Source organism: Fukomys damarensis, unplaced genomic scaffold (assembly GCF_012274545.1).
Source record: "Fukomys damarensis isolate Sample0158 unplaced genomic scaffold, DMR_v1.0_HiC HiC_scaffold_15, whole genome shotgun sequence".
NCBI classification, from domain to species: Eukaryota; Metazoa; Chordata; class Mammalia; order Rodentia; family Bathyergidae; genus Fukomys; species Fukomys damarensis.
In genome coordinates this window covers 23,021,752-23,047,054 of record NW_022900927.1, presented here as the reverse complement: position 1 = coordinate 23,047,054, position 25,303 = coordinate 23,021,752, and the positions used below count along the sequence as shown (strand labels likewise).

The window sequence follows — 25,303 nt, the reverse complement described above, 5'->3', positions numbered from 1 at the left end:
CGCCCGCCCCCCGGGGAGACACGAGCCCCGAGCTCGGCAGGACGCCGCCTCCTCAGGTTTGTGGGGTCGGTAGCCCGGAGTCTGAGGAGAGGGAGCCCCGGCTCCCATCCGAGCTTCCCTTCGGGAAGAGGGTCCGGAGCTGCCTTGAGCCTCGTCTGGGGCGGGAAGCTGAGGGGAGCTTATTTCTTGCACTGGGTGTCCTTGCCCTGGGGACTGGCGGAGCCGCGAGGACCCGCACAGGGCCGCGGGGGGGGGTGGAGCTGAGGAGGCGGAGAAGCCTCCTGCCTGGTGGAGAAGACTCCAGTGGGGGGTTCGGGTGGAATCCCGGGGAGGGGCTCCTCCTCCTCGGTGGGGGTGGGGACTGCCCGCGTGCTCGCGTGGGTGCGGGGGTTTCTTGGGTGGGTTAACAGTCCGTGGGAGTCCAGGCGTTAGCGCCACGGTGAGTGGAGGGCAGGAGGGCCTTCCCGGGGTCCGGAGGGCCTCCCTGTGGGAGCGCGCGTGTTCTCCAGAGCGGGGAGAGCCGGACGGGGCCCGGCTGGGCATGGGTCTGCGCTTGGCTTGGGGCCCTCAAGTCCCGGGAGAGTCCCCGCTCGAGGGATGGGATTGAGAGGGCTGATGCTAGTCGGGATTTGAGCTGGGCTGAGGGGAAGAATAAAGAGGGATTCCTTTCCAAGGAAATCCCTTGCTGAGGGGATCCCCGTTTCCATGGAAGAAAAGATGATCTCGCATCATCCCTTTCTTTTCCGGTGTTCCTAGTTTTCAGAGGAAGGAGATGGCAGCAGTCATCTTTTGTAGGGCTTTATCAGAGGCGTTTGTATCCTTTGGGGGGCGATGAGGGGGGATAGCTTCCACCTCCATCTGTACACAAACAGCCCCTCCCCCAGCCTCCCGCAGGAAGTGGCCGGGAAATGGCAGCTGTGCGTTTGCTGCTGCGTCTCGTTGTTTTGAAATGTCCATTTTAATCAGATTTGGTTTCATTTTCTGAGGCATTCTGGGCAAGCTTGGATTCTACCAACCAGGTGTCCTGAGAGATTTCTTTGGAGACACCCCCCGGGGGGGGGGACCTAATTTGTCAACTGAAAGTAGTTGACTGCCTTCAACTAACTGATCCTGATTACCCTCCTCCAGAATGTCTTTCTCCCTGAGATCCAACACCTGCACGCTAGAGGTCAAAGAGAAACAAACTCAGTTATTCACCCTAGTATACACCTTCACTACAATTGATGCAGAATCCCTTGGCATAGAGAGCTGCCAAGAAGACTTTTATCTATTGTGGCATGAGAGTGGCTTCTTGGGATTCTACCTAGTACGCTCTTAAGTCTTACAGTTTCTGTATTGTACAACCTCTGAGCAAACTTGTGAAGTAAAGATATTCTGAGAACTGAAGAAAGACAAGGTGATGGGGAAGACTTAATTACCATTAAGATTTCTAAATCGTGGTGAGGACTGAAGTGTAAAGAGTTAGAATAATGATCTTGTTCCTCAGTGGTGATTCTAGCCTAAGGGCAACCTTGCTATGAATGATTTAGTTGATTTGGGGTGTTGGAGGTTTTTCCTTCTTTGTAGAACTAATTAGGAGTTTACTTGTCATGTGACTTAGACTTTATAAAAGAACATCTCTTATTTTTGAAGAATGGTAAGCTTTCCCTCTGCTGAGATTTTTCTCTTACTTGATAAATTGAGATTTCTCCTATAGCATAGTGGTGGTACTGTACTATATGTCCCCAGACATTTTGTTGCACACCAGGTTTGTTTAGGGATAAGAGTTCACTCACCACAAGAGTTTGGGTTTTGATTGTTGAATTATTGTATTTGGACTATCCTAAAAACTTTTCATTTAAATCAGCCTTCAACTATTTTCTAGTCAAAAAATCTGCTGCCTGATTGTAGATAAAACCCAGGATAGGAACAGATAATGTTTGTGTGAAAGTGGCATCATTGCATTTAAGATCACATCATTTCTCTTTTCATTGAGCCTGTTAATATTCTGGAGACAGTAAAAACAAGTCCTTCTCATGTCAGGCTTTTTCTTGCTCTCCAGTAGACTGACTGGTTCCTTTGTTGGGGTTGAGACAGGGTCTCACTATGTAGTTGAGACTGCCCTGGAACTCACCAGGTAGCCCTGGCTGGTCTTGAACTCACAGTGATCCTCCTACCTCAGCCTCCCAAGTGCTGGGATTATAGGCATGCGCCACCATGCCCAACTCTGAAATGATTTTTAAGTTCCCATTTCTTCAGCTTTTGTTTACCTAAATTGGGACCTGATGAAGGGTAAATTGATTTTTGCCTGTTAGGGTTAAAAGTGAAGAGTGCTGTGGGGATCTAGTTCAGTGGTAGAGCACTTACTTACCTAGCATGCACAAGGCCCTGGGGTCAATGTCAGCACTACATACAGCCGTGGGAGGCTGAGACAGGAGGATCAAAAGTTAAAACCCAAGGGGGGCTGGGGATTTGGCTCAGTGGTTCCACCACCACCTGCCTCACAAGTGAAAGGGTCCAAGTGTGATTCCCGCTAACCACCCCCCACCCCACCCCTTGCATAAAAATGTACCTAAGGGCCAGGGATTTAGCTCAGTGGCGCTGTGCCTGCCTTGCAAGCATAAAGTACTGAGTTCATCCCCAGTACCAAAGAACAAAACAAAACAAAACAAACAAACAAAAAAAAACCAACCTTGAAACCTATCCTGGACATCTTAGGGAGACTCTGTCTCAAAGTTAAAAAAAAAAACAAAAACTAAAAGGGCTCGTACCTTGGAGCATTGCAACCATGGATTCAATCCTCAGTATGTGCTCCCCAAACAGGTTTTTTTTTTTTTTTTTTTTTTTTTATTTTTTTTTTTTTTGCTTTTTATATACTGTGGACTCAAATATAAGCAGGTTTTGAGAAAATACTGATTTCATTTGGTATAGCTGAGGCAAGCCTTTCGTGGTCTTCTCATAAAATGGATGCACTTTTCTACATAAAAGTTGATTTCTTAATACTAATTGGCCTACTGACTGCTCTCCTTAACAGAAAAAAAATTGAAATATAGAGTTATATGTACTGACCTCAGCCAATCAGAAATCTAAAATGCCCCAGAGGTTTATCTTGTAGTTTTGTGGTTCTAGAATCAGATGTTACCAAGACACGCAAATCTTGTTAGGGTTCCTGACTTTTGACTTACTGCTGTTGACCTTTCTTTCTAAACCTTGAAGAGGTCCAGCTCCAGAATGCTGTGTTTTTTTTGTTTTTTTTTTACTGTTAAAATTGTAGAGCTGGGTGTGGTGACACACTTGTAATCCCAGCACTTAGAAGGCTAAGGCAGGAGAATCCCTGGGAGGTTGAGGTCATCCTGGGCTGTGTAGTGAGTTCAAGGCTATCGTGAACTACATAGCAGGACCCTGACTCAAAAAAAAAAAAAAATTGTATAGAAGTGTTAGCGTGCTATTTGACCTAGTGTGTGAGATGTAAAGTGAGGCAGTAAGGCCAGTTTTTATATCCTGAGACATAGAGTGAAGTATACAACTCTTGAAGTATTTCTTGGGCAAATTATCTTCCTGATTTATTTCTTAGAATACTGGTGTCCTTACATGTTTTATAGCCCAAAATGAATACTTTCTCATCATTGTCTCATGGGTGGGAAGGTCTGTTTTGCGCCAGTTTGTTAGGATAATTTTAAAACCCTGTCATTGAAGGCCTGGAAGTCGTTCTTGATAGCAGTAAAGTAGCATTGGCTTAGTATTTTTGTTCTCTTAAATAGTCATGTGGGTTTGGTTCCAGACCCCAAGGATAACAAAATCTGAGAATGTTCAGATGAGTTATATAAAATGTATTTCCATCTCTGGTTTTTTGTATCTTGCTATTTATTTGACATTTGTTATTGTTGATTTTTTGTTTTGAGACAGGGTCTCACTATGCATGCAGTCCAGGCTAGCCTTGAACTTCACCAGTCCCCCTGCCTCAGCCTTCCAAGTGCTGTGATTACAGGTGTCAAGGCCATCACGCCCAACTATGTCTTGCAATTTTAGAGGTATTTCTGGTTTTCTCACAGTAAAGTAACTAGAAGTTTGGCAGAAAATGCAATTTAGGTTATGTTCTTCCTTTATAGCGTTTAACATATATTTGTAAAAAAAATTTTTTTGTAAATCTGTGTACCTTGAATGTTCAGTTAACTCTAAATATTTCACTAGTTTAGAGCTTAAAGTTACTGACTTTTTACATTCTTAGTACTTACCTGTTTCTCAGCCTCATTTTCTACAAGGGGATAGCCATCTAAAATACATAGAGAATTCAGGGCTGGGTATTTAGCTCAGTGGTATTGCATCTGCCTGGCAAGCACAAGGTCTTGAGGTCAACCCCCAGTACCTTTTTTTTCCTCTAAAAATTTTATCTCTGAAGAATGAAGCTGGATTTTTTGGTTCTCTGAAAATACAGCAAAGACTGTAACCTTGGATTCATAAGCTGGTAACATTTAAAAAACAAAACACACAGATTTACTCACTTATTTGTTCAGTCCATGAGTAAAACAAATACTTCTTGGGCTGGAGATTTAGCTCAGTGGGACCGTGCCTGCCTGGCAAGCTCAAAGTCCTGGGTTCAGTCCTTGGTACTGCAAAAACAAAAACAAAAAAACCACTTCTTTTGGTTCTTCTATGTCCTCAGTGCTAAATTCAGTACTGGAAACACAACGGTGGAACCTAATATCCAGTTGATGCTGTACAACCTACATAAGGTAGAAGAAATAAGGACAGAGAACAGTTATCTTTGTATAAATTGCCTTGGACAGCCTGGACATGGTAATTTTTTTTTTTTTAACCAGCATCTCTCATTTTCCTTCTTTTATCATCTTCCTCCTCCTTCTCTTTAAGAGTTCTTTCTAGGAAAGGGAGTTAAATAAAGGGCATTTTGAAAGAGAATGAGCCTCAGTACATGCTGTAGTATGTCTGAGCCAGTGTTCCAAGGGAAGCTTGTTAACCAGAGTCAGAATGAACCATCCTGTCTATGGAAGAGGGCAGTCTGAGACTTGGCACTTGGAATTCCTTTGGTGGAAGAAGTGACTTAGGCAGAAAGAAGGGTTTTTAAAATTTATAAAAGTCAAAGCCAGGCGTGGTGGCACACGCCTATAATCCCAGCACTTGGGAGGCTGAGGCAGGAGAATCACTGTGAGTTCAAGACCAGCCTGGGCTACACAGAGAGTTCCAGGTCAGTCTCGACTGCATAGTGAGACCCTGTCTGAAAAAGCAAAATAAATAAATAAATGAATAAATAAAGTAAAAAATCAAAAGTCCCTACTTTCAATGTCAGGAACTGGGAGCAGTGAAAATCTGAAACTTCCCCAGGGTGTGGGGCAGTTTTTGTGTTACACAGAGCAGGGTTTCTCAACCTTGGCACTGAATCTTAGGCCAGATGATTCTTCATTGTGGAAGGTTATCCCACGTGTTGAAGATGCTTAGAGGCAGGCATTTCCAGCTTCTATTTAATGCTGGTAGCACTTTGACATTACTCAGTGTACCCTTGTGAGTAAAATCACTCTGGTTGGAAACCTCTGTATTAGAATATGGTGGGTAACTCAGATGTGTGGAGTTGAGAACTATCCTTATAACATTCACAGTTATAAAACTAACATTGTGGTATGGTTTCTTATTATACAGTAGAATTTGGCTTTGCTGCTTAGTCATGATAAACATTTAAAAGTCTCAGCTCACCCTCTTCTCCCAAATTAGAAATCTTCCTTATGTAGAATTTTGGTGGACTACCTGAGAAGAATCAACCAGAGAGCTGCAGGGACTACCAGAGTAGCTGGAGGGTCTTGATGTGTCTCCTGTTTCCGGGAGTATCCTTACAGGCCTGACGATTAGAATTGGTCAGGCAGGATACCTGCGGTAGTGTCACACTCTGTAAAATTTATTTCAGCAGTTTATGCATTGTCATCCTTTTTCTGTTAAAACCTTGTTCATAGATCCACAGAATAGAAGTTTTTTATTTCACTCAAGAGAAAAGCATCACTTTTGGGCATGTGCAAGTGCCTTACTGCCTCAAGATTAAGGGGCATTGTCCCTTAACGTTTGTTTGTTTGTTTGTTTGTTTGTTTGTTTTGAGACAGGGTCTCACTATGTAGTTCAGGCTGGCCTCAAATCACATCAGCCCTCCTGCTTTGGCCTCCCAAGTGTTGGGATTACAGGTGTGCACCACCAGTTGTCCTTTAACTCAACAAATGAAACACGGGTACTCTTAAGAGATCCATTTATGTACAACTAATTGCGTTGGGTGCTTGCCTAATTGTACTTCCTGATTGTGAGAGCTGTCTGATATTTTGGGGCTTGGGCACTGGCTGATTTTTTTCATTTGGCAAAAATCCTGTTTGAGGGAGACACTCTCCTTTGCTTTACTGTTCTTACTAGCTCTGGATTGGAGAACAGTGTACCTTCAGGCTTTATTATGAAAAGCATCTTGGGTAAGAAGATTAAAATGAAATAACCCTTGGTTTATTGAGGTGAAGAACTATTCACTTTTTTTTTTTTTTTTTGGTACTGGGGATCAAACTCAGGACCTTGTGCTTGCCAGGCAGGCAGCAGAACCACTGAGCTAAATCCCCTGCCCTATTCACATTTTCATTGTGATCCCATATTCAAATAACATCAGAAACCAGGAATCAAGTTTCCTATAAGGGCTTCTGGGTGGATCTTCTCTAGTTTTGAATTATTTCCCATTCTGGTAATGGTTTTAAATTAAATTTCTAGTGAGGGCCAGGATGTAGTTTAATGGTGCCATGCCTGCCTGGCAAGTCAAGGTCCTGAGATACATACATACATAGATATATATGATAGATAGATAGATATGTATTTCTAGTAAGACTTTTTGGAGCTGATTATCATTTTGCAATCTAAACTTTTTTAATTATCTAATAATAGCTAATATTTATCCAGTGTTAGGGCTTTTGTATGGATTTTCTCATTTAATCTTCACAAGCCCTGGAAGTGTATATTAAATTTTTTTCCAAATGACAAAACTAAATCTCAGCAACTTTAAGTAACTCATCCAAGGTCAGAAATGTAGTGAATAGGGCCGGGAATTTAGCTCATTGATTCCGTCCCTTGCCTTGCAAGAACAAGGTCCCAAGTTTGATTCCCCGGTACCAGAAAATAAAAAATGAAGGAAATGTGGTAAATAGTAGAACCTGGGATATGACTCTAGAGCCTACCCATTATGCTGACCTCATTGAACAGGACAGAGACTATTTTATGTGTCTGTGAAGCATGTAAATGAAATGATGTGGTTCCTATGATCCTTTAGTAAGGGAAGGTGGGGAACCAGACCAGGTACTCAGTAACTTCCTTTTACTTCTTTGATTTCAGTGAGGTATCTGCTTATTATGAAACAGGATATGGTGTGCTTTTCCAGAGCAGTAGAAAGATTGCTAGTTTCTTCAGGGATTGAAGTAGAGAATGGAAAAGTGAGCTGTGGCTCATCGTTTGGGAGAGTATAGTCCAGAGTACTTAAGAGAAAAAGGGTGTGTGTATTTTTTTCTGTTTGTGTGCATAGCCCCCAACACATACCAGATGAAACATGGCTGTGCATAAAGCAAGAACAGGAGTGGTGGGTATCAGAAGAAAGTGGTTCTCCAGGCATAGCATTTTCACAAAATTTTTGAAGTGAACTACTGAATGTCCTTTCTGTAGGATAAGCTTTGGAAGGAACCTAACTCAGATTAGGAAATGAATGAACTTTCCTTTTTGTCTTTTATTCTGAAGGGTTATTAATTTTATGATGTTTGCAGAGCATGGTGGTACTCACTTGTAATCCCAGCACTCAGGAGGCTGAGGCAGGAGGTTCTCACTTTGAGGCCAGCCTGGGGTTCATAGTGGTTTCAAGGCCAGCCTGAACTGCATAGCAAGACCCTGTCTCTAAAAAAAAATTTTTTTTAATGATTTTTATTTTTCAGATCCTCTGCTGTTCAGGAGTAGCATTTAACTACACTAGGGAAATCCTGAAGGACCATGAGTTCTTTTCTCTATAGAAATATGTTTGTTTGTTTGTTTCTGTTAATGCATAGCATGTTGAGGTGTGCTACTTAATAAACGGAGATGGGAAATCCTATTTGGAAGATAAGAATCTTACATTTTTTTTTTTCTTAAATCAGTAAAGATAACTTTTTTTTTTTTTTTTTTTTTTTTTTTTTTTTTTAAAGTAAAAATAATTTTTTTTTTTTTTTTTTTTTTTTTTTTTGTACTGAAGATAATGAACTCAGGATCTTGCACTTACTTGCAAGGCAGGCATGGTAGCACTGAGCTACATTCCCAGCCCACACAATTACTTTTTATTTCTTTAATTTTAGGTGTTTTTTTTGTTTTTGTTTTTTTTTTACTGGAAATCGAACTGCTTGTGAGGTAGATGCTGGAACCACTGAGCTACATCCCTAGACTTGTTTCTTTAATTTTAGTTAAAACTGTGTAAGGTAGATGGGCCAGGGATGTAGCTCAGTGGTGCAATGTCTACCTGGCAAACGCAAGGCCCTGAGTTTGATCCCTAGTACCAAAAATTTAAAAAGAAAAAGAATAATGTTAGGTAGAGATAATTATGATACTCAGTCTAGAAAATTTTGTAACTATGATACTGTGTACTATACAGGTTTTATAATTAATATTCAGAATATATTCTTTTCACATTCATGGAATGATCAAAATTTACAGTGATGTTTAAAATTGTTAAAAAATTGTAGTAAAAGACATATTGTCATTAATTCCTTTCAAAATGCTCCCACTTTGAACGCACTTACCCCCTCCTTCTTGACTCTTTTGGTGTGTGTGATACTGGTGCCCAGAATCCAGGGTCTTTTTACTGAGCTGTTGTCTCTAGTCCCTTTTTATTTTTTGACATAGGATCTTGCTAAGTCACTAAGTTGCCCAGGCTATGCTCAGACTTATGATTCTCCTGCCTCAGTGTCCCAGACAACTAGAACTATAGGGCTATGCTACCAGGCTTGGCTATTGTCACTTTCTGAATCAGCTCTGGAACTCCTTTCATAAGTGTCTTTATGAGGTACATGGAAGTATAATGCTGGGCGTGGTGGCGCATACTTGTAATCCCAGCACTTGCGGCTGAGGCAGGAGGATGGCAGGAGGATCACTGTTGAGTTCGAGACCAGCCTGGGCTACATAGTGAGTTCCAGGTCAGTCTCAACTACATAGTGAGACCCACATGCCATCCAACAGAAAGGCAGGCTCATAAAACATTACATGTGTCCTTATCCACCTTATTCACCAGATGTACCACGATGTGACTTCTAGTTCTTCCCCCAAATCAAAATGACCGTGAAAATTAAATGTTTTGAATTGATTCAGGACATTAAGGCAGCCAGAAAAAAGACACGAAAGAAAATTTCCAGAACTGCTTCAGAAAGTGGCAAGAATGACAGGATAAGCATGCTTGAATCAAGGGGGAGTATTTTGAGAGGAGTTTATAGCAATATGTCTTTTGCTATAATGAACTGGAAAAAAAATTGTAGATATTCACTGTATTTTTTGATTATGGTGTCTTATTTGCATTATTGGCCAGTGAGTGGTCATATATATGCTTAACCAATTTATTCATCTTTTTAGAAGTTTGATTAAAACATCCCCTTGGGTCTGTTTATCTTGGGAACTTGGTAAATCTTTCTGTGTGATTCTTCTGCCCTTAAAAATAGTAACATGGGCCAGCGATTTAGCTCAGTGGTTTCGGTGCTTGCCTCACAAGCACAAGGACCTGAATTCGATCCGTGTACCAAAAAAAAAAAGCACAGCAACATATGCATGGAGCTGTTTTTTCTGCATCAAGACAGGTTTTCTCACAGTTGAAATTAGTATGCCACGATATACAACAAGTATCTGATTAATGTGTCAAACTTTACCAGTAATTCTGGCTTCTGCTTTCTATCTTCCCTCTTCTACCAAATTTGAAATTAGTTTTGATCAAGGACTTTGTTTCTCATCATTCCTAATATATCATATCAATTTAGTAGAGACTGAAAGCTTTTTACTTTACTGCCTCTCAGTGAGCCCCTGTACTTCACAAATATAAGCATTTCTTATCTCCAGGACTGTTAGTATCTAAGCCACAAAACCAAAACATTAGAAAATTACCATAGTAGGAAAAACAGTAGCAGAAAATTACCGCATTAAAGAGAATAAGTTGCCCAGGCTGTGCTTGAACTTGTGATCCTTCTGCTTCAGCCTTCCTGGGTGCTGAGATTATAGGTGTGTGCCATCACTTGGCTGACTTTTTTTTTTTCTTCTTTTTCTTTTTCTTTTGAAACAGCATCTCACTGTGTACTTCAGACTGGTCTTGAACTCACTTTGTAGCCTAGGTTGGCCTTGAACTTGAGGTGATCTTTCCCTTTTTTTTTTGGTTTTTTGAGACAGGGTCTCACTATGTAGTTGAGAGACCTGGAACTCACTGAGTAGCCAACGCTGGTCTAGAACTCACAGCAATCCTCCTGCCTCAGCCTCCTGAGTTCTGGGATTACAGGTATTTGCCACCATGCCCAGCGAGGTAATCTTTCTACCTCAGCCTCCCAGGTGCTGAGATTACAGGCCTGTGCCACCACACCCAGCTCAACTGACATTCTCTTGTTTTTGTCTTTGGTGTGGGGAATGAACTCAACAGGTCCTTGTACCTGCAACTCAATAATTCGGGTCCTTGTACTTGAGAGGCTGGCAGTGGAACCACTGAGCTAAATACCCGGTTCTCTTAATTGTGTTTCATTGCTAACATTTTTCTGACCTGTGTTCTTGGAGAGCATGCTATTTCTTGTGAATAAGAAGTAGAATAGGGGGCTGGTGATTTAGCTCAGGGGTTCAGTGGCCTGCCTTGCAAGCGCAAGCACCCGAGTTCAATCCCTGGTACCAAAAAAAAAAGAAGAAGAAGAAGTAGAATAGTGGGGTTGGGCACCGGGTAGGAGTTCTGGAGAGAGTGTTTGCCTAGCATATATGTGCAAGGTCCTGGATTTGATCCCCAACACTGCAAAATAAAACACAGAACAGTAGAATATCACTGAATGATTTGTTCACTTTTTCTGTAGTGTATTTCTCTTTTAAAATCCATTTATTTACGTAATTGTACTGTCTTCAGATGTTTGGGGCTATAGATAGGATAACAGACAAGCTGCTTAGCTCAAGCATAATAAAAACAAAGTGGGGTGTATATCAGATACGCTTTTTCTGCAAATACCCCCATCACCATGGCTTCCTGTCAAAAATAGGACTTTGAGAACTTTTCGTGGATCCTAGGCATGTGGGCCTTACCTTGAGGATGCAAACAGATGGAGAATGTTCAGTGTTACAATAGAGGGCTAATATCTAACAGAGGGATAGGGTTGCTTGCGCTGGGTAGACTCTCAGGCTGTGTCTTGATTTTTCTCACTTTTTAAAAAATCACCATAAAGTTGACTAGAACACTTATTTCTGTAGAACCATTGTCCAAGTTAGGGACCTATTTCTTCCTTTTCTTTCTCAACATTAAGTAGAGGGAGGGAAGGGATGCGTGCTCTGGAAGATTCCTGGTGACCTAACCTTGTTTAACCACTGGTATTTTTTCCCCCCTCTCTCCCCTCCTACAGAAATGGAGGCAAACGACCATTTTAACTTTACTGGCCTTCCCCCTGCACCTGCTGCCTCAGGACTGAAACCCTCTCCTTCCTCAGGGGAGGGCCTCTACACTAACGGGTCTCCCATGAACTTCCCCCAGCAAGGGAAAAGTGAGTGTGAAGGCCGTATGGCTTGGGGTGGGAAATGGACATCATTTCTTTAGAGCAGTTTGATGGGGGAGATTTGACTTCTTTAGGATAGCTGTCCCACAGCAACTCTTTCCTGCCAGGTAGTGAAGGAGGAAGTGAATCCGCAGTACTCCAGCTGCTGGAGAGAAATCAGACTTCTAAGAATAAGTTCTAGAGGTTTATAGAAGCAACATTTTTAGTCTTGATTTAAGGTTGGAAAGGATTAGAAAAACACACTGGCTTTTTTTATCTTACCCTGCTCTTATGTTAACACTGCTCCTTGGCTACTACCAAAGAGTGTGGTAAGGTGGCTTCTGCTGATGACCAGGTTATATCCATGAAAAAGAGATAAAGGACCAGCCTTGAGAAGCTGTTTTTAGAGGTTGAAGAAGCTGTTTTGGGCTGGCACTAGGGGTAAAGAAAGGTAGATGAAAATTGGGATGTGTTTGCCTTTTAGTTTGTACAGCAGAGAAAAGAGCAGATGGTAGAAATACCTGTGTCACCTCCTGTCCTTGGATAGAAAGTAGGGACAAGGAAGCATTTAGTGTGTACTTAGTTTGCCCAGAGAGAAATTCCTAATTCCTAATTCCAGATGGAAGTGCTGCTGCCCTAATTAGGTCTTTTGCTGGATTTGGGTTCTCAGTTACTCTGTAGCATGACTCTACAAAGTATTTCTTTAATCTTGCTTGGGTTTCAAGTCCTTTATGCTTAGAAACAGAGAAAAGCCACCATATTTCCCACTTTCCCTGCAGCAGAAAAATACAGGCTTATACTTACCATTTATCTTCCTATATTCTACATGGGACTTGGAGAGGGATAGAAGCTATTTTCACTGGGGTCCCTCCCTGCCCTGTCCCCAGCGTCCTTGTTTCTTATTTGATTGTCCATCATCCTAGAGGGTGCTATTGGTGTTGAGAATTGAGTTCTGCAGCACTGGTCATGCAAAGATTATTACCCCCCTGCATATTACCCTCCACAACCTATAGGGAGGGGCCAAGCCCAGCCTTCTGAGCTGGAATCTTTGTCGCTGTGGTGACTGCAAATTCTATTCTTAGCCCAGCACAAAGTGCTGGATGTGCATGTGCCAGTGAGGTGGAGGCTGTCCCTTCTGGTGCCACTGTGGGGTCAAATAGGACTGGGGTGGGGGTACCTAGAAAATTTGTTGCACTTCTCTAAGGGAAGAATTCCTCTAGGGAACGAGAAAGGGGAAGAATGCAAGTCACTGTAGGAAGTCTGCAAGCAGCTTCATTTAATAGAAAGGCGGCAGCAGCAACCAGTTCTCTGCTGGTGGCTCCCACAGTAGGCTTAGAGAGCTCCCCAGCCCCCTGCTCAGCAGTCTCAGAAGCAGTTGCTTAGCTTACATTCAGAAGCATCTGGGTTTTGTGTTCCCCAGAGATTGAAAAGCTAAATATAACAGGGGGACTCCCCCTCCCCTTCACCTTCCCTTTTTCTAGTCAGTCCTATTACATTGGGGGTTTTTTGGTAGAATTACTTGCATATATATCCATAACTGATCCTTTTCTCTCCTTCTCCACCAGGTTTGAATGGGGATGTGAATGTTAATGGCTTATCTACTGTATCTCACACTACTACTTCAGGGATTTTGAACTCTGCTCCCCACTCCTCCAGCACCTCACACCTCCATCACCCCAATGTGGCCTATGACTGTCTCTGGAACTACTCACAGTACCCATCTGCCAATTCTGGCAGCAACCTCAAGGACCCACCCCTTCTCTCTCAGTTTTCGGGGGGACAGTACCCACTTAATGGCATTCTTGGGGGCAGCCGGCAACCTTCATCCCCGAGTCACAACACTAATCTTCGGGCTGGGAGCCAAGAGTTCTGGGGCAACGGTACCCAGAGTCCCATGGGGCTTAACTTCGACTCACAGGAACTGTATGATTCCTTTCCTGACCAGAATTTTGAGGTGATGCCCAATGGACCCCCAGGCTTTTTCACCTCCCCACAGACTTCACCTATGTTGGGATCTAGCATCCAGACCTTTGCGCCCTCCCAGGAGGTAGGCAGTGTGATCCATCCTGATGAGGCAGCAGAAAAGGAGCTGACTTCAGTTGTGGCAGAGAATGGCACTGGCTTGGTAGGCAGCCTGGAGCTGGAAGAAGAGCAGCCAGGTATAAATGGGTCTCTGAGCTGGATGGGGAGAGGGAAATGGGGCTGTGGGGGACAGTGACTTTTTGAGGTGAGGAAAACTTGTCTTTCCAGCTCTCTGCAGTGGAGGCTGATTTGCATGTTGGTGATTAGCAGAGCCAAGTGGCTGGTGTTTTTGTGGCTGCGGCACCAGCTCGAGAGTGGGAGTGCAAATTATTTCAAGCCCATGCAGAGCTGCTGGCCTGGAGAGGGCAGGTGGGCGAGCCTGAAACAGCCCCAACAGATACTCTGCATCAAGAAGGGCTTCTTCCACCACATGAAAGGGTTAGGATATTAGCAGTGGGCAGTGAGGCCCTTTTGACTAAGGAATGATCAGTTGACTGCCAAAATGGGCTGAGTCCTAGTAGGGATGGCATGTGAAAGATGGAAGGAAGCAAGCAGAATGTACTATTGGTTGTGTACTCAGTTTTATTTCTTTTTGTTGTTAGCATTAGTACATATGACAATACTTCTCATAATTTCCTTCACTTGCAAAAGGATTCCCAGTACAAGGGAGACCACCCTGTAAAATCATAGAATGTTTCCTCTGTTTCCATTCACTGGGGAAGATGTCTGCAAAAATGATTGGGTTCTTGTCTCAGATCCCACATTCCTTTCCCTTCTCTTTGCTTGCTGCAGGATTGATTTTACCAGCGCTTCTCTGCTCACTTAGGAGTGGTTTGGTGGGGGGAGTGTCTTGGTATGATTAGTTCCCTCCCAACATAGAACTGGCACCCTAATAGCAATAAATTTTGAATGAATGAACATCCTTCTAGCACAGATTAACTGCCTGCTCTAGCTAAATGAAACAGTTGAAGGCGTTTATTTTGACTTTTGCTCTCTCCTGAAATTCCCTAGAACTAAAAATGTGTGGCTACAATGGCTCTGTCCCCTCTGTGGAGTCATTACACCAAGAGGTCTCAGTCCTGGTCCCTGACCCCACAGTAGGCTGTTTAGATGACCCTTCACATCTTCCTGATCAACTAGAAGACACTCCAATCCTCAATGAAGACTCTCTTGAACCCTTCGACTCTCTGGCACCAGGTAGGCTAGAAGGCTGGATCTTTTATTTAGCAGGCAGAGGGTAGCCAGTTTCTGCCACCTGGAAGAGAGAGTAAACCAGGGAATATGTCAGGGAATCTAGGTGTTGGGGCTTCGAGATAGTCTGGTGGCAGACCATAGTTATGTGCCACTGGCCTGACTGGGCCAACTGCCCTCTGAGCTGAATTGGTTCTTTTCCCAGGTTCTTACCCAGTATTCCATTTGGCCAAGAGCCCTGCGCTGTAATAATTCACTGAATATGGACTTAACCACCATTATCAGTGAACAGTAATCTTTTACCACACTGATATATAGGATAGGCACATTTTATGATAAATGCTGTAATTTTACAAGGGTCTATGGTCAGTTATTTTCTCTTTTCACCTCAGAACTTTTATGGCCCCTACAGTTTATAATGATTACTTTTTTTTTTTTTTTTTTTTTTTTTTTTTTTATACTGGATATTGAACCCAGGAACTTCTCATGAAGTTTAAATCCCCAGTGTCCTAAGTATAGGCTCCCTCCCCTTGTTTTTTTGTAAATCATTAAGCTGCCCATGCTGGATTTGAAGTTGTAATCTTCCTGCCTCAGCCTCCCAGAGTGCTGGGATTACAGGTGTGTACCATCATACCTGTCCACCTTTCCACATGCACTGGGGATCCAACACAGGACCTTGCATTTGTGAGGCAGGTGCAGTGCTACTGAGGTAAATCCCTGGCCCCTGGCCAGCCCTTTTTAAGTGCCATATATTGTGTATTTTTCTTAATTTAATTTTAGAAAGTATCTTCATACTGTGGAAACTAAAACTGGATTTTGAGACAGGATCTCATTATGTAGTCCAGGCCAGCCTTGAACTTGTGTTTTATGATCCTCTTGCCTCAGCCTTCGAAGTGCTGAAATTACAGACATGCTGTACCATGAATGGCCTAAAGTTGAATATTTTTCAGGCCAGTTTTGTTTTGGTTTGATTTATGGTGGAAGTAAAGATTGAAATGAGGACTTTTATGGGCTGTGGGTGTGGCTTGGTGATAGAATGCTTGCTCAGCATACACAAGGCCCTTGGTTTGAGGGCCAGGATCACCAAAAAAAAAAGGCAAGAACTAAGGACCTTTGCACCACATTGTCTGTCTTTTTTTTGTACTGGGTATTGAACTCAAGACCTTGCACTTGCGAGGCAGGCAGCAGCACCACTGAGCTAAATCCCCAGCCCTATCTTATTTTATTTAGAGATAGGGTCTTGCTAAGTCACTAAATTGCCTAGGCTGATTTGAAGTCCTCTGCCTGAGCCTCTCCAAGAGTGCTGAGATTACAGGCATGTGTCACCATGCTTGGTTTCAAGCAAGTATTTCTTGAGGAAATCTTACTTTCTGATTTTCCTTAATATCCTGATTTTTTTTCTTTCACCCCATACACAGAGCCAGTGAGTGGAGGACTTTATGGTATAGATGACACGGAATTGATGGGTGCTGAAGATAAGCTGCCTCTTGAGGATAGTCCTGTGATTTCTGCCCTTGATTGCCCTTCCCTCAATAATGCTACTCCTTTCAGTCTCCTGGCTGATGACAGTCAAACGTCAGCCTCTATCTTTTCCAGCCCTGCCTCTCCTCCCGTCTTAGGAGAGTCTGTTCTGCAAGGTAAGTGAGGAGAGTAGGACAAAAGTTCTTGGGCCGGGGATTTAGCTTAGCGGTTTGGTGGCCTGCTTTGCAAGCGCAAGGACCCAAGTTCAATCCCCGATACCAAAAGAAAAAGAAAAAAAAAGAAAAGTTCTTGACTTGAAAAAAAAAAAAAAGAAAGAAAATAGGTTCTGTATAGGTAGGACCTTAGAAGTGGGAAATGATTAAGAACACCTCGCTGAAGGATTAGGAATTTATGGAATAGTGTATGATGGGATTAAAGCATGGGCCACTCTACTCTGACCTGTTTTCCCAGTTCAGAATAACTTGTGAGTCTTGGGGTTTGCAGGGAGAAGGAGAGCAGATAATTACCTGGGTTCAGATAAAAGATTTATTTATATACTTACAGTAGAAGTTTTGCCCTTTAATGTTTGTAAATGTTCGGGGAGGAAAGCCAGAGGTGCTTTTTCAAACCTTAGGAAAAAGCCCTTGAATAACCATGTTTAGTTTAATCCAGGTTTGATTGAGTAGGTTATTTTATGTGGTGCCATTTTTCTTTCACTCATCCTATCCCTTTGGATCCTAGATAATAGCTTTGACCTGAATAATGGCAGCGATGCTGAACAGGAAGAAATGGAGACTCAGGGTTCAGACTTCCCACCACCCCTGGCCCAGCCACACCCTGACCAGCCATCCACTATTCAAATTCAGATACATCCAATAGCCTCACCAGCAGCCTCACCAACAGCCTCCCCAGAAATCTGCGCTCCAGAAGTCTCCCTATCAGTGTCTCCAGCAGCCTCTCCACATCTCTGCCCAACAGCCTGCCCAGTTGTCTCTCCAGTTTCCTCAGCAGTCCTCCCAGCAGTCTCTTCGGAAGTTGCCTTGACAGCTCCAGTGAGCTCCCCAAAAGGCTCCTCTGTAACTTTCCCAGCTTCTGCCTTCCCAGCAAATAAAGATAACAACAGCTTCGGTGAAGCCACTGGTGACCTGGAAGAGATCACTGGAGAAGAAGTCACTACTTCTGGTAGTGGTAAGTGTCTAGATTCTGTTCTACCCCTGGGCGGTTCCCAGAAAAGTATGTTTTAGCCAGGTGTGATACTGTAATCCCAGTGCTCTGGGAAGCCGAGAAAGGAAGAACACAAGTTCAGATCCAGTCTGGCAACTTAGTGACAGCAAGACCTTGTCTCAAAATAAATTTCAAAAAGGCTGGGGATGTAGCTCCACACAAAGGCCTTGAGTTCAACCTCCAGTACAACTAAGAGTTGGTAGGGAAAGAGGGAGGGAAGAATAAGAGGGAGTGGTTCCATGTTACATGTGTGTCAGCCCTCTCCACTAGCCTGTTATTTCAGTATTATACTTGAGCTCCTAACTTCAATATCCCATTTTCCTTCTAAGCTGATGTCCTAAGAAGACGTATTGCTACTCCAGAAGAAGTTCGTCTTCCCCTCCAACATGGGTAAATGCTCTAGGTTGCTACATGCATTGACCTTGAAACGTTTAATGCATGAATGTAGGAATGGGAGCTCCACTCTTCTGAGTTTGGGGTGAAATGGGCAGAATAGGAGTAGATTACAGGACAGTTATCTGTAATTATAGTGTTCCTTGGCATGAGACTCCTAGGTTTTCCTTCTCTCAGGGTCTATCTTCACTCACTGATTCTTTCTTCATCTCATGGTGACTCAGCCTGATCAAAGGGCTCTAGCTGCTATCTTGCCAAACCTATAAGCTCAGTTATCCAAACTAGCTGCCTTGCCTATTTCATAGAGAAGGGTTGTAACGAATGAGAGTGACTTATGAACAATGATTTGGGATAGTTTTGTCATGGTGGTGGTTTTTGTTTTAAAGCTCTTTGGAGAGGTACATACTGGTAACAGTAATAGAATGAGCAAGCCAGCTAACACCAAGGGCTTTATGGAAGTAACTACTTTGTTTTACCTTCCCCACTCCAACACCTCTAGGCTTATAGTCACCAAGTCTGAGAATTATTTACAATATGCAAGAAAGACTTAACAATAATTTGTTGCTTAGAACATGGAGTTCTTAACTAAACCCTGGTCTACCGCATCATTTCATGGAGCCTGCAGGTTCACTCTTCAGTTTCCCTCCCCACCCTTCTTTTTTTTTTGCCCTTATTCCCCTAGGTCTTTATCTTCTTTACTGGCAGTTTAGTAAAATTGCCCTGAATGACATTAGGGAGGGATTTCTGGCTATTCATCTCACAGACTTTGTATGTGCAGGTCATTTTAGGCTTATGTGGTTTAATGTATTGCTTTCCTCCTGAGGGCCCTGGGGTATTTGTGGGCACTCATGTTGGCCTTTTTGTCAAGTTTGTGTCTTATGCTGCTTTCACATCTGCATGTAGTACTAGTGAGACAGATACCGGGGGAGGAGGTTCTCTGCTCAGTGGGCTTGGTTCCTGGGTGGCTTGGAAATGGGTAGGGGTGTGACCTGGTGGCAGGGCCCATGTGCTTCTCTGGCAGGTGGCGGAGAGAAGTGCGCATCAAGAAAGGCAGCCACCGATGGCAAGGAGAGACCTGGTATTATGGCCCATGTGGGAAAAGGATGAAACAGTTTCCAGAAGTGATCAAGGTAATAAAGCTTTTATAGTTTTTGTTTGTTTCTGGTACCAGGAATTGAACTCAGAACTTTGCGCTTGCCAGGCAGATGTGGTACTCCTGAGCTACATCCCTGACCCTTTTTATGTTTTTTTGGTTTTGGGGTTTTTTTGGTACTGGGAATTGAACTCGACTTTGCGCTTGTGAAGCAGGTGGCAGAACCACTGAGCTAAATATCTGGCCTTTTTATGGGTTTGGTTTGGTTTTTGTTTGGTACTGGGATCAAACTCGGGACCTTGCTCTTGTGAGGAAGGTGGCGGCACCAATGAGCTAGATCTCTGGCCTTTTGATGGGTATTTTTAAAGGAAGCACACACTCCTTTTGGGGCCCTGACATGCAGGTTGGCATAGTCTACTCTGGGACCTGTAGTGTTTCTGCCAGTCCCAGCCAAAGGCATCATAAGACTCATTAATGTTGATTAACTTCCTCCTTTTAGTACCTGAGCCGCAACGTGGTACACAGTGTGCGCCGTGAGCACTTCAGTTTCAGCCCTCGAATGCCTGTTGGAGATTTCTTTGAAGAGAGAGACACACCAGAGGTGCTGGCCTAAGGATTAAATATGATTTGGTCCCTGAAAAAGAGTTGATGGGAAAGCTGCAGCCTCTTCTTGTGGTTTGGAAATTCTGAGGGCCTTACATTTAGAGGGACTAATGGCCTGTGCACCATTGTAACAGTCTTCTTGCTACTTTAGGGCTTGCAGTGGGTTCAGCTCTCAGCAGAGGAGATTCCATCCAGGATTCAAGCAATTACTGGCAAACGGGGTCGACCTCGAAACAATGAGAAGGCTAAGACCAAGGAAGTCCCCAAGGTGAAACGGGGCCGAGGTCGGCCACCCAAAGTCAAAATCCCTGAGCTATTGAATAAGACAGACAACCGTCTCCCAAAGAAACTGGAGGCCCAAGGTAGAATAGCATTTTTTCCTTTCGTTTCTGCTCCCTACACAACTTACCTGAAATATTGCTGAATTGCTAATACTAGGTTTCCTAGGAGTGTGACTGATATCTGGGAAGAATTTCAATCCCTCATAAGATAATGTCAAGAATCCCAGCACTTTGGGTACTTGCTTTGCAGTCACTTTTTTCCTTGAGTGGGTCTTATTAGTAAAGCCTTGAGTCTCTAGATAGAACTATATTTCTGTGCCCTTTCTTACCTGTTTTTCAGCTCCTTATTTATACTGATGTCATTTGTTCACTCTTGCTTGTGACACTCATGGAGATTCAAAATTCACATCTCAATTCAAACAATAATCACTACTTTAGTTGGATATATGGAGGGAAATGTCTTAAGTTTTTTCAATAAGTTTTGTATTTACGTAAACCTGGTATAATATAAAAATGTGAACAGATTTTGTCTTCTGCCTCCCATTCAGTGTTTTAGCGCTATCTTTTTTTTTTTTTTTGAGACAGGGTTTTCATTAGGTAGTTGAGACTGACCTGGAACTCACTGTGTAGCCCAGGCTGGTCTTGAACTCATAGTGATCTTCCTGCCTCAGCCTCCTGAGTGCTGGGGTTACAGGCGTGCACCACCACGCCCGGCTCTAGTGCTACTATCTTCTGACTGTATGACCTAAAACAAATCTCTTTATTTTTATTTTACATTGATTGATTGATTGATTGATTGATTGATTGAGACTGAGTCTCACTGGTAGTTCAGGCTGGCCTTGAACTTACTCGGTAGCCTGGGCTGTCTTAAAATTCCTGGTTGTACCTCATCTTTTTGCTTATCTTTGCTTTATCTTCCTCATTCAGCATTTCTCCTGCCTCATCCTCCTGAGTGCTAGGACTATAGGCATGAGCTACCATACCCCAGCTGAGTCTCATATTTTAAGAGAACTCTTAAGTAGTTCATCTGCCCTTTGTGTCTGAGGATTGCCATATAGATAAATGGTAACATTTCTTTTTTTGTTGTTGTTTTTTTTTTTTTTTTGGTACCGGGGATCAAACTTGGGTCCTTACGCTTGCAAGGCAGGTCGTGGAACCACTGAGCTAAATCCCAAATGGTGATATTTCTATATCAGAAACAAAAGAATAAGTACTGTCAAGTCAAAAATATCACAAAATATGCAGAATTATGCTTCAGAATTTAGTATTCTAGATGAAATTTGATAGGTTGGTTTACTATTTATTTAACAAGAAAAAATTAGAGGGCTGGGGATTTAGCTCAGTGGCACTGTGCCTGACTGGCTAGTGCAAGGTCCTGAGTTCAATCCCTGGTACTGGGGAAAAAAAAAAAGATATAAAAGCTGAGGATAAGCGATAGCTATGTCACTGTTGATCTGACTATAAAATGTCTCTTACTTGCTCTTTCAGGCATAGTCTTGATTAATCAGTGCCACCGGCTAACACCTTCTTTGCCTGGTAGTTTGGCTTTCTGGTTCCTTTCTCAGTCCTCTCTATGCTAAAATCAGTCCTTGCATTGCCTGGAAAAGAGATGGCTGCAAGGCTATTCTGCTGCTATGGCCTCTTTTCCATCAGCTGGACTGCCTCTAAAGTAGTCCATTTGGAACCAGGGGCTGCTGCTTTTGGGCAGTAGATACCATTTGAGTTCTTTGTGCCCCTCTCCTGCACTCCCCCCAGTATTTTATTATGGATACTTAAAAATAAAAATAAGACAGGCATGAGGGTACATTCGTGTAATCCCTTAGCTTTGGGAACCCAAGGCAGGAAGAGAAGTTCAAGCCTAGCCTGGGAAACTTGGCAATTTAGTCTCACAAAAAAAAAAAAAGGACTAGTACTGGGCATGGTGGCTCGGGCCTGTAATTCCAGCACTCAGTAGGCTGAGACAGGAGGATCACTGAGAGTTTGAAGCCAGCCTGGCTACATAGTGAGTTCGAGACCAGCCTAATTACAAAGTGAGACCCTGCCTCTAAACAGAGCAGTGGACTGGCTCATTGTGAAGACCCTACGTTCGGCCCTTAGTTTCAGAACTTGGAAATAAAAAAATTTTAAAAAGCCAAGTATTGTGCTGTATACCTGTGGTCCCAGTACTCAGGAGGCTGAGGGAGGAGGATCTCTGCAAGTTTGAGGCCAGCCTGGGCTACATACTGGCCAATTCAATACTAACCTGAACTATACACATTGAGACTCTGTCTTTACAAACTTATCTACATTTTTCAAGGAGCTGTTTGGTAAGACTGACTACCTTTGCAACAGCATGTGGTGTCCTGGGTGCCAAAGATCCATCTTTTTGCCTCACTTATCTCATTTTCTTTACAGAAACACTGAATGAGGAAGATAAAGCAAAAATGAGTAAAAGTAAAAAGAAGATGAGGCAGAAGGTACAACGGGGAGAGTGTCAGACTCCTGTCCAAGGGCAGGTGAGGGACATCGGTGGGCTAACTTGCCCCACAATGTGCTTCATCTTCTTTTCCATCTCCTGTATCTGTCACCCCTGCATAGCACCACACTCATTGCCTTGAACTCTCTTGGGCTTTATTCAGAAATAATGTAGATGACTCTAGGGTGAGAGGGTTAATCCATTGCCATCCCCTCATCATTCCACCTCTCCTCCTCTGCACGCTTGTTTATTTTTTAATCCTGGCCCAAGCAGAGATGCTTTCAGAGTTTGAGGAGAAATGACTTCCCTCATGGTTTACAGGCCAAAAACAAACGGAAACCAGAAACCAAGAGTGTAAAACAGAAAGATGCCAAGAAGAAATTGAAGGTAGGTGCATGCACACACTTGCTGAGGCTAATTTTGAAGCCCCTGTACTTACTTTGCAAGATGAGTGCGCCAGTCTTACACTTTCATTTCTGGGCTGTGAGGTTGGGAGGGGCTGAGGGCGAGGAAGGGTGATGACCGATATCTTTATGTCACTCTTGGTTCCTCTCTTCCTTGATGGGTAGGCTGAGAAAGAAAAGATAAAGACAAAGCAGGAAAAAGTGAAGGAAAAAGTGAAGAAGGAAAAGAAAGAGAAAGTAAAAATGAAGGAAAAGGATGAGATGGCCAAAGCCAAGCCAACTTGTAAAGCAGATAAGACCCTGGCTACCCAGAGACGCCTAGAGGAACGGCAGAGGCAGCAGATGATCTTGGAGGAGATGAAGAAGCCCACAGAGGACATGTGTCTAGCTGACCACCAGGTAGTAAGGGGAAATAACAGTTCCAGGGTCATGGAGGGCCCCCATTTGTAAGGACTGCAGTGTTATAGGGAGGACCTCATGGAAAGCCTTACTGTTGCCTTCTGCTAAGTCTTAACAGATACTCTACCATTTTGATCCCTGCAGCCCCTGCCTGAGTTCACACGCATCCCTGGTTTGACATTGCCCAGTAGGGCTTTCTCTGACTGCTTAACCATCGTGGAGTTCCTGCACAGCTTCGGCAAGGTGCTGGGCTTTGACCCTATCAAAGATGTGCCTAGCCTGGGGGTCCTGCAGGAGGGACTCCTGTGTCAAGGTGACAGCTTGGGCAAGGTGCAAGACCTGTTGGTACGGCTCCTAAAGGCAGCGCTCTATGATCCTGGGTTGCCCTCCTACTGTCAGGTGAGCTTTCCTGGACAGGCCATGAGGGCCTGGGATGTAGTGCTTTGTTTCAGTTTTGCTTTCTAAGAACACTTAGAGATTCTTAAAGTGATGAGAAGTGAGAGAGATGTTCTGTTTTGTTTTTTTAGACAGGGTCTTGCTATGTTGTTGATCGAGCTGGCTTTGAATTCATATGTAGCCCAGGCTTGCCTCAAACCCACCACAATCCTGCCACAGCCTCCTGAGTGCTGGGATTACAGGCGTGTGCCACCACACCTGGCCTTAATCCTTTTGCACTTTTCCTTCGTAGTTGTCTTCTATTTTGTTTTAGAAACTTCTGTTCCTATTTTTCTATCTTAACCCAGTAGTTCTCCCAGGTTCACCTTATTTGAGTTGTTCCCCTTTGCTTCCTCATTCCCCTTACGCTCTCTTCTCTAAACAGTCTCTCAAGATCTTGGGGGAGAAGGTGTGTGAGATCCCACTGACAAGAGACAATGTGTCTGAGATCCTGCGCTGCTTCCTCATGGCGTACGGAGTAGAGCCAACCCTCTGTGACAGCCTCCGAACTCAGCCTTTTCAGGCCCAGCCACCACAGCAGAAAGCTGCTGTTTTGGCCTTCCTTGTGCATGAGCTCAACGGCTCCAACCTCATCATCAAGTGAGGGGCTGGGGTGGGGATGGTTGTCTTTTGCCTCGTGTCTGTGTGGGATGGGGGATGGGTTTTCCCAGTCAGAAGTCCCAGAGTGATATGTGCTTCCTGCCAAACTCTGGAGATGGAACTGAATTTCTCTGCCCTATTGGGAGAACTTAAACTTACCTCTGCTGTTCATTATTCAGTCTAGGTTCTAGGCTGAAACTCCCTACTGCCCCTATACCTTTAAGGCCCCCTTCCCTTTTTTTGTGCTGCCACTTCTACCTCAAAATCCCATTCCTTATACCCCTGCAGTGAGATTGACAAGACTCTGGAGAGTATGTCCAGCTACAGGAAAAACAAGTGGATTGTTGAAGGCCGGCTCCGGAGGTAGGGACGGAACAGAGGGCAGAGCCTAGAGAGAGGCGAGGAAGGGGAAAGGGTGAAGCATACCCAGCACTCTTGTCTGGAACTTTTGCCCTTAGCCCCTTCCCCTTAACAAGTTTAGATTCCAAATGTTCCTTCTGTGGCAGTAAAAGAAAACCTCACCATAGTTTTCTTTATTCTGCCCATCTATTCAAGACTGAAAACTGCTCTGGCAAAGCGAACTGGGCGGCCTGAGGTAGAGATGGAAGGACCAGAGGAAGGCCTGGGACGGAGACGCAGTTCTCGGATCATGGAAGAAACTAGTGGCATGGAAGAGGAGGAGGAGGAGGAGACTGTAGCAGCTGTCCATGGCCGAAGGGGTCGAAGAGATGGAGAGGTACTGGCTCAAGAACAAGAAAAGTGGAAGTCAAAAAACATATTTTGCCAGACACACACCTGTAATCCCAGCACTTGAGAGGTTGAGGCAGGAGGATTGCTGTGAGTGAGGCCTGCCTGAACTGCATAGGAAATCCTATCTCAAAAATAGAAAACAAAAATTTTGATGGCTGGGCATGGCAGCTCATGCCTTTAATCCCAGCATTCTGGGAGCCTGAGGCAGGAAGATCACAACCCCTAGCCCAGTCTGAGCAACTTAGCAAGATCCTATTTTGTAATTAAAAAAAAAAAAAAAAAAAAAA

At 43.7% G+C, this 25,303-nt stretch overlaps 1 protein-coding gene and 1 long non-coding RNA gene across 8 annotated transcripts in view; one reads left to right on the top strand and one right to left on the bottom strand.

Annotated features, from left to right (window-relative positions):
- The window catches only part of Baz2a (bromodomain adjacent to zinc finger domain 2A), a 39,093-nt gene that overhangs the window by 6,281 nt on the left and 7,509 nt on the right, over window positions 1-25,303 (top strand). For 2 of the 7 annotated variants that reach the window (XM_010644655.3, XM_010644656.3), the window contains 16 exons: window positions 11,577-11,714; window positions 13,271-13,864; window positions 14,739-14,924; window positions 16,337-16,555; window positions 17,121-17,567; window positions 17,933-17,993; window positions 19,018-19,126; window positions 19,589-19,690; window positions 19,844-20,054; window positions 22,368-22,468; window positions 22,750-22,815; window positions 22,998-23,231; window positions 23,376-23,630; window positions 24,052-24,266; window positions 24,555-24,629; window positions 24,822-25,002. In XM_010644655.3, coding sequence (XP_010642957.1) covers window positions 11,577-11,714; window positions 13,271-13,864; window positions 14,739-14,924; window positions 16,337-16,555; window positions 17,121-17,567; window positions 17,933-17,993; window positions 19,018-19,126; window positions 19,589-19,690; window positions 19,844-20,054; window positions 22,368-22,468; window positions 22,750-22,815; window positions 22,998-23,231; window positions 23,376-23,630; window positions 24,052-24,266; window positions 24,555-24,629; window positions 24,822-25,002 — 3,194 coding nt within the window. Of the gene's footprint in view, window positions 1-6; window positions 57-373; window positions 440-3,993; window positions 4,011-4,642; window positions 4,777-11,576; window positions 11,715-13,270; window positions 13,865-13,893; window positions 14,097-14,738; window positions 14,925-16,336; window positions 16,556-17,120; window positions 17,568-17,932; window positions 17,994-19,017; window positions 19,127-19,588; window positions 19,691-19,843; window positions 20,055-22,367; window positions 22,469-22,749; window positions 22,816-22,997; window positions 23,232-23,375; window positions 23,631-24,051; window positions 24,267-24,554; window positions 24,630-24,821; window positions 25,003-25,303 lie in introns of those variants that run through there. The other 5 variants (XM_010644654.3, XM_033763709.1, XM_010644657.3 and 2 more) reach the window with 5 other exon arrangements.
- On the bottom strand, window positions 1,053-8,959 carry LOC104876555. The gene is made up of 3 exons (XR_784367.2): window positions 8,757-8,959; window positions 4,482-4,589; window positions 1,053-1,162 (listed from the first exon to the last, which is right to left on the bottom strand). It is a non-coding gene; the product is annotated as an uncharacterized LOC104876555 (long non-coding RNA).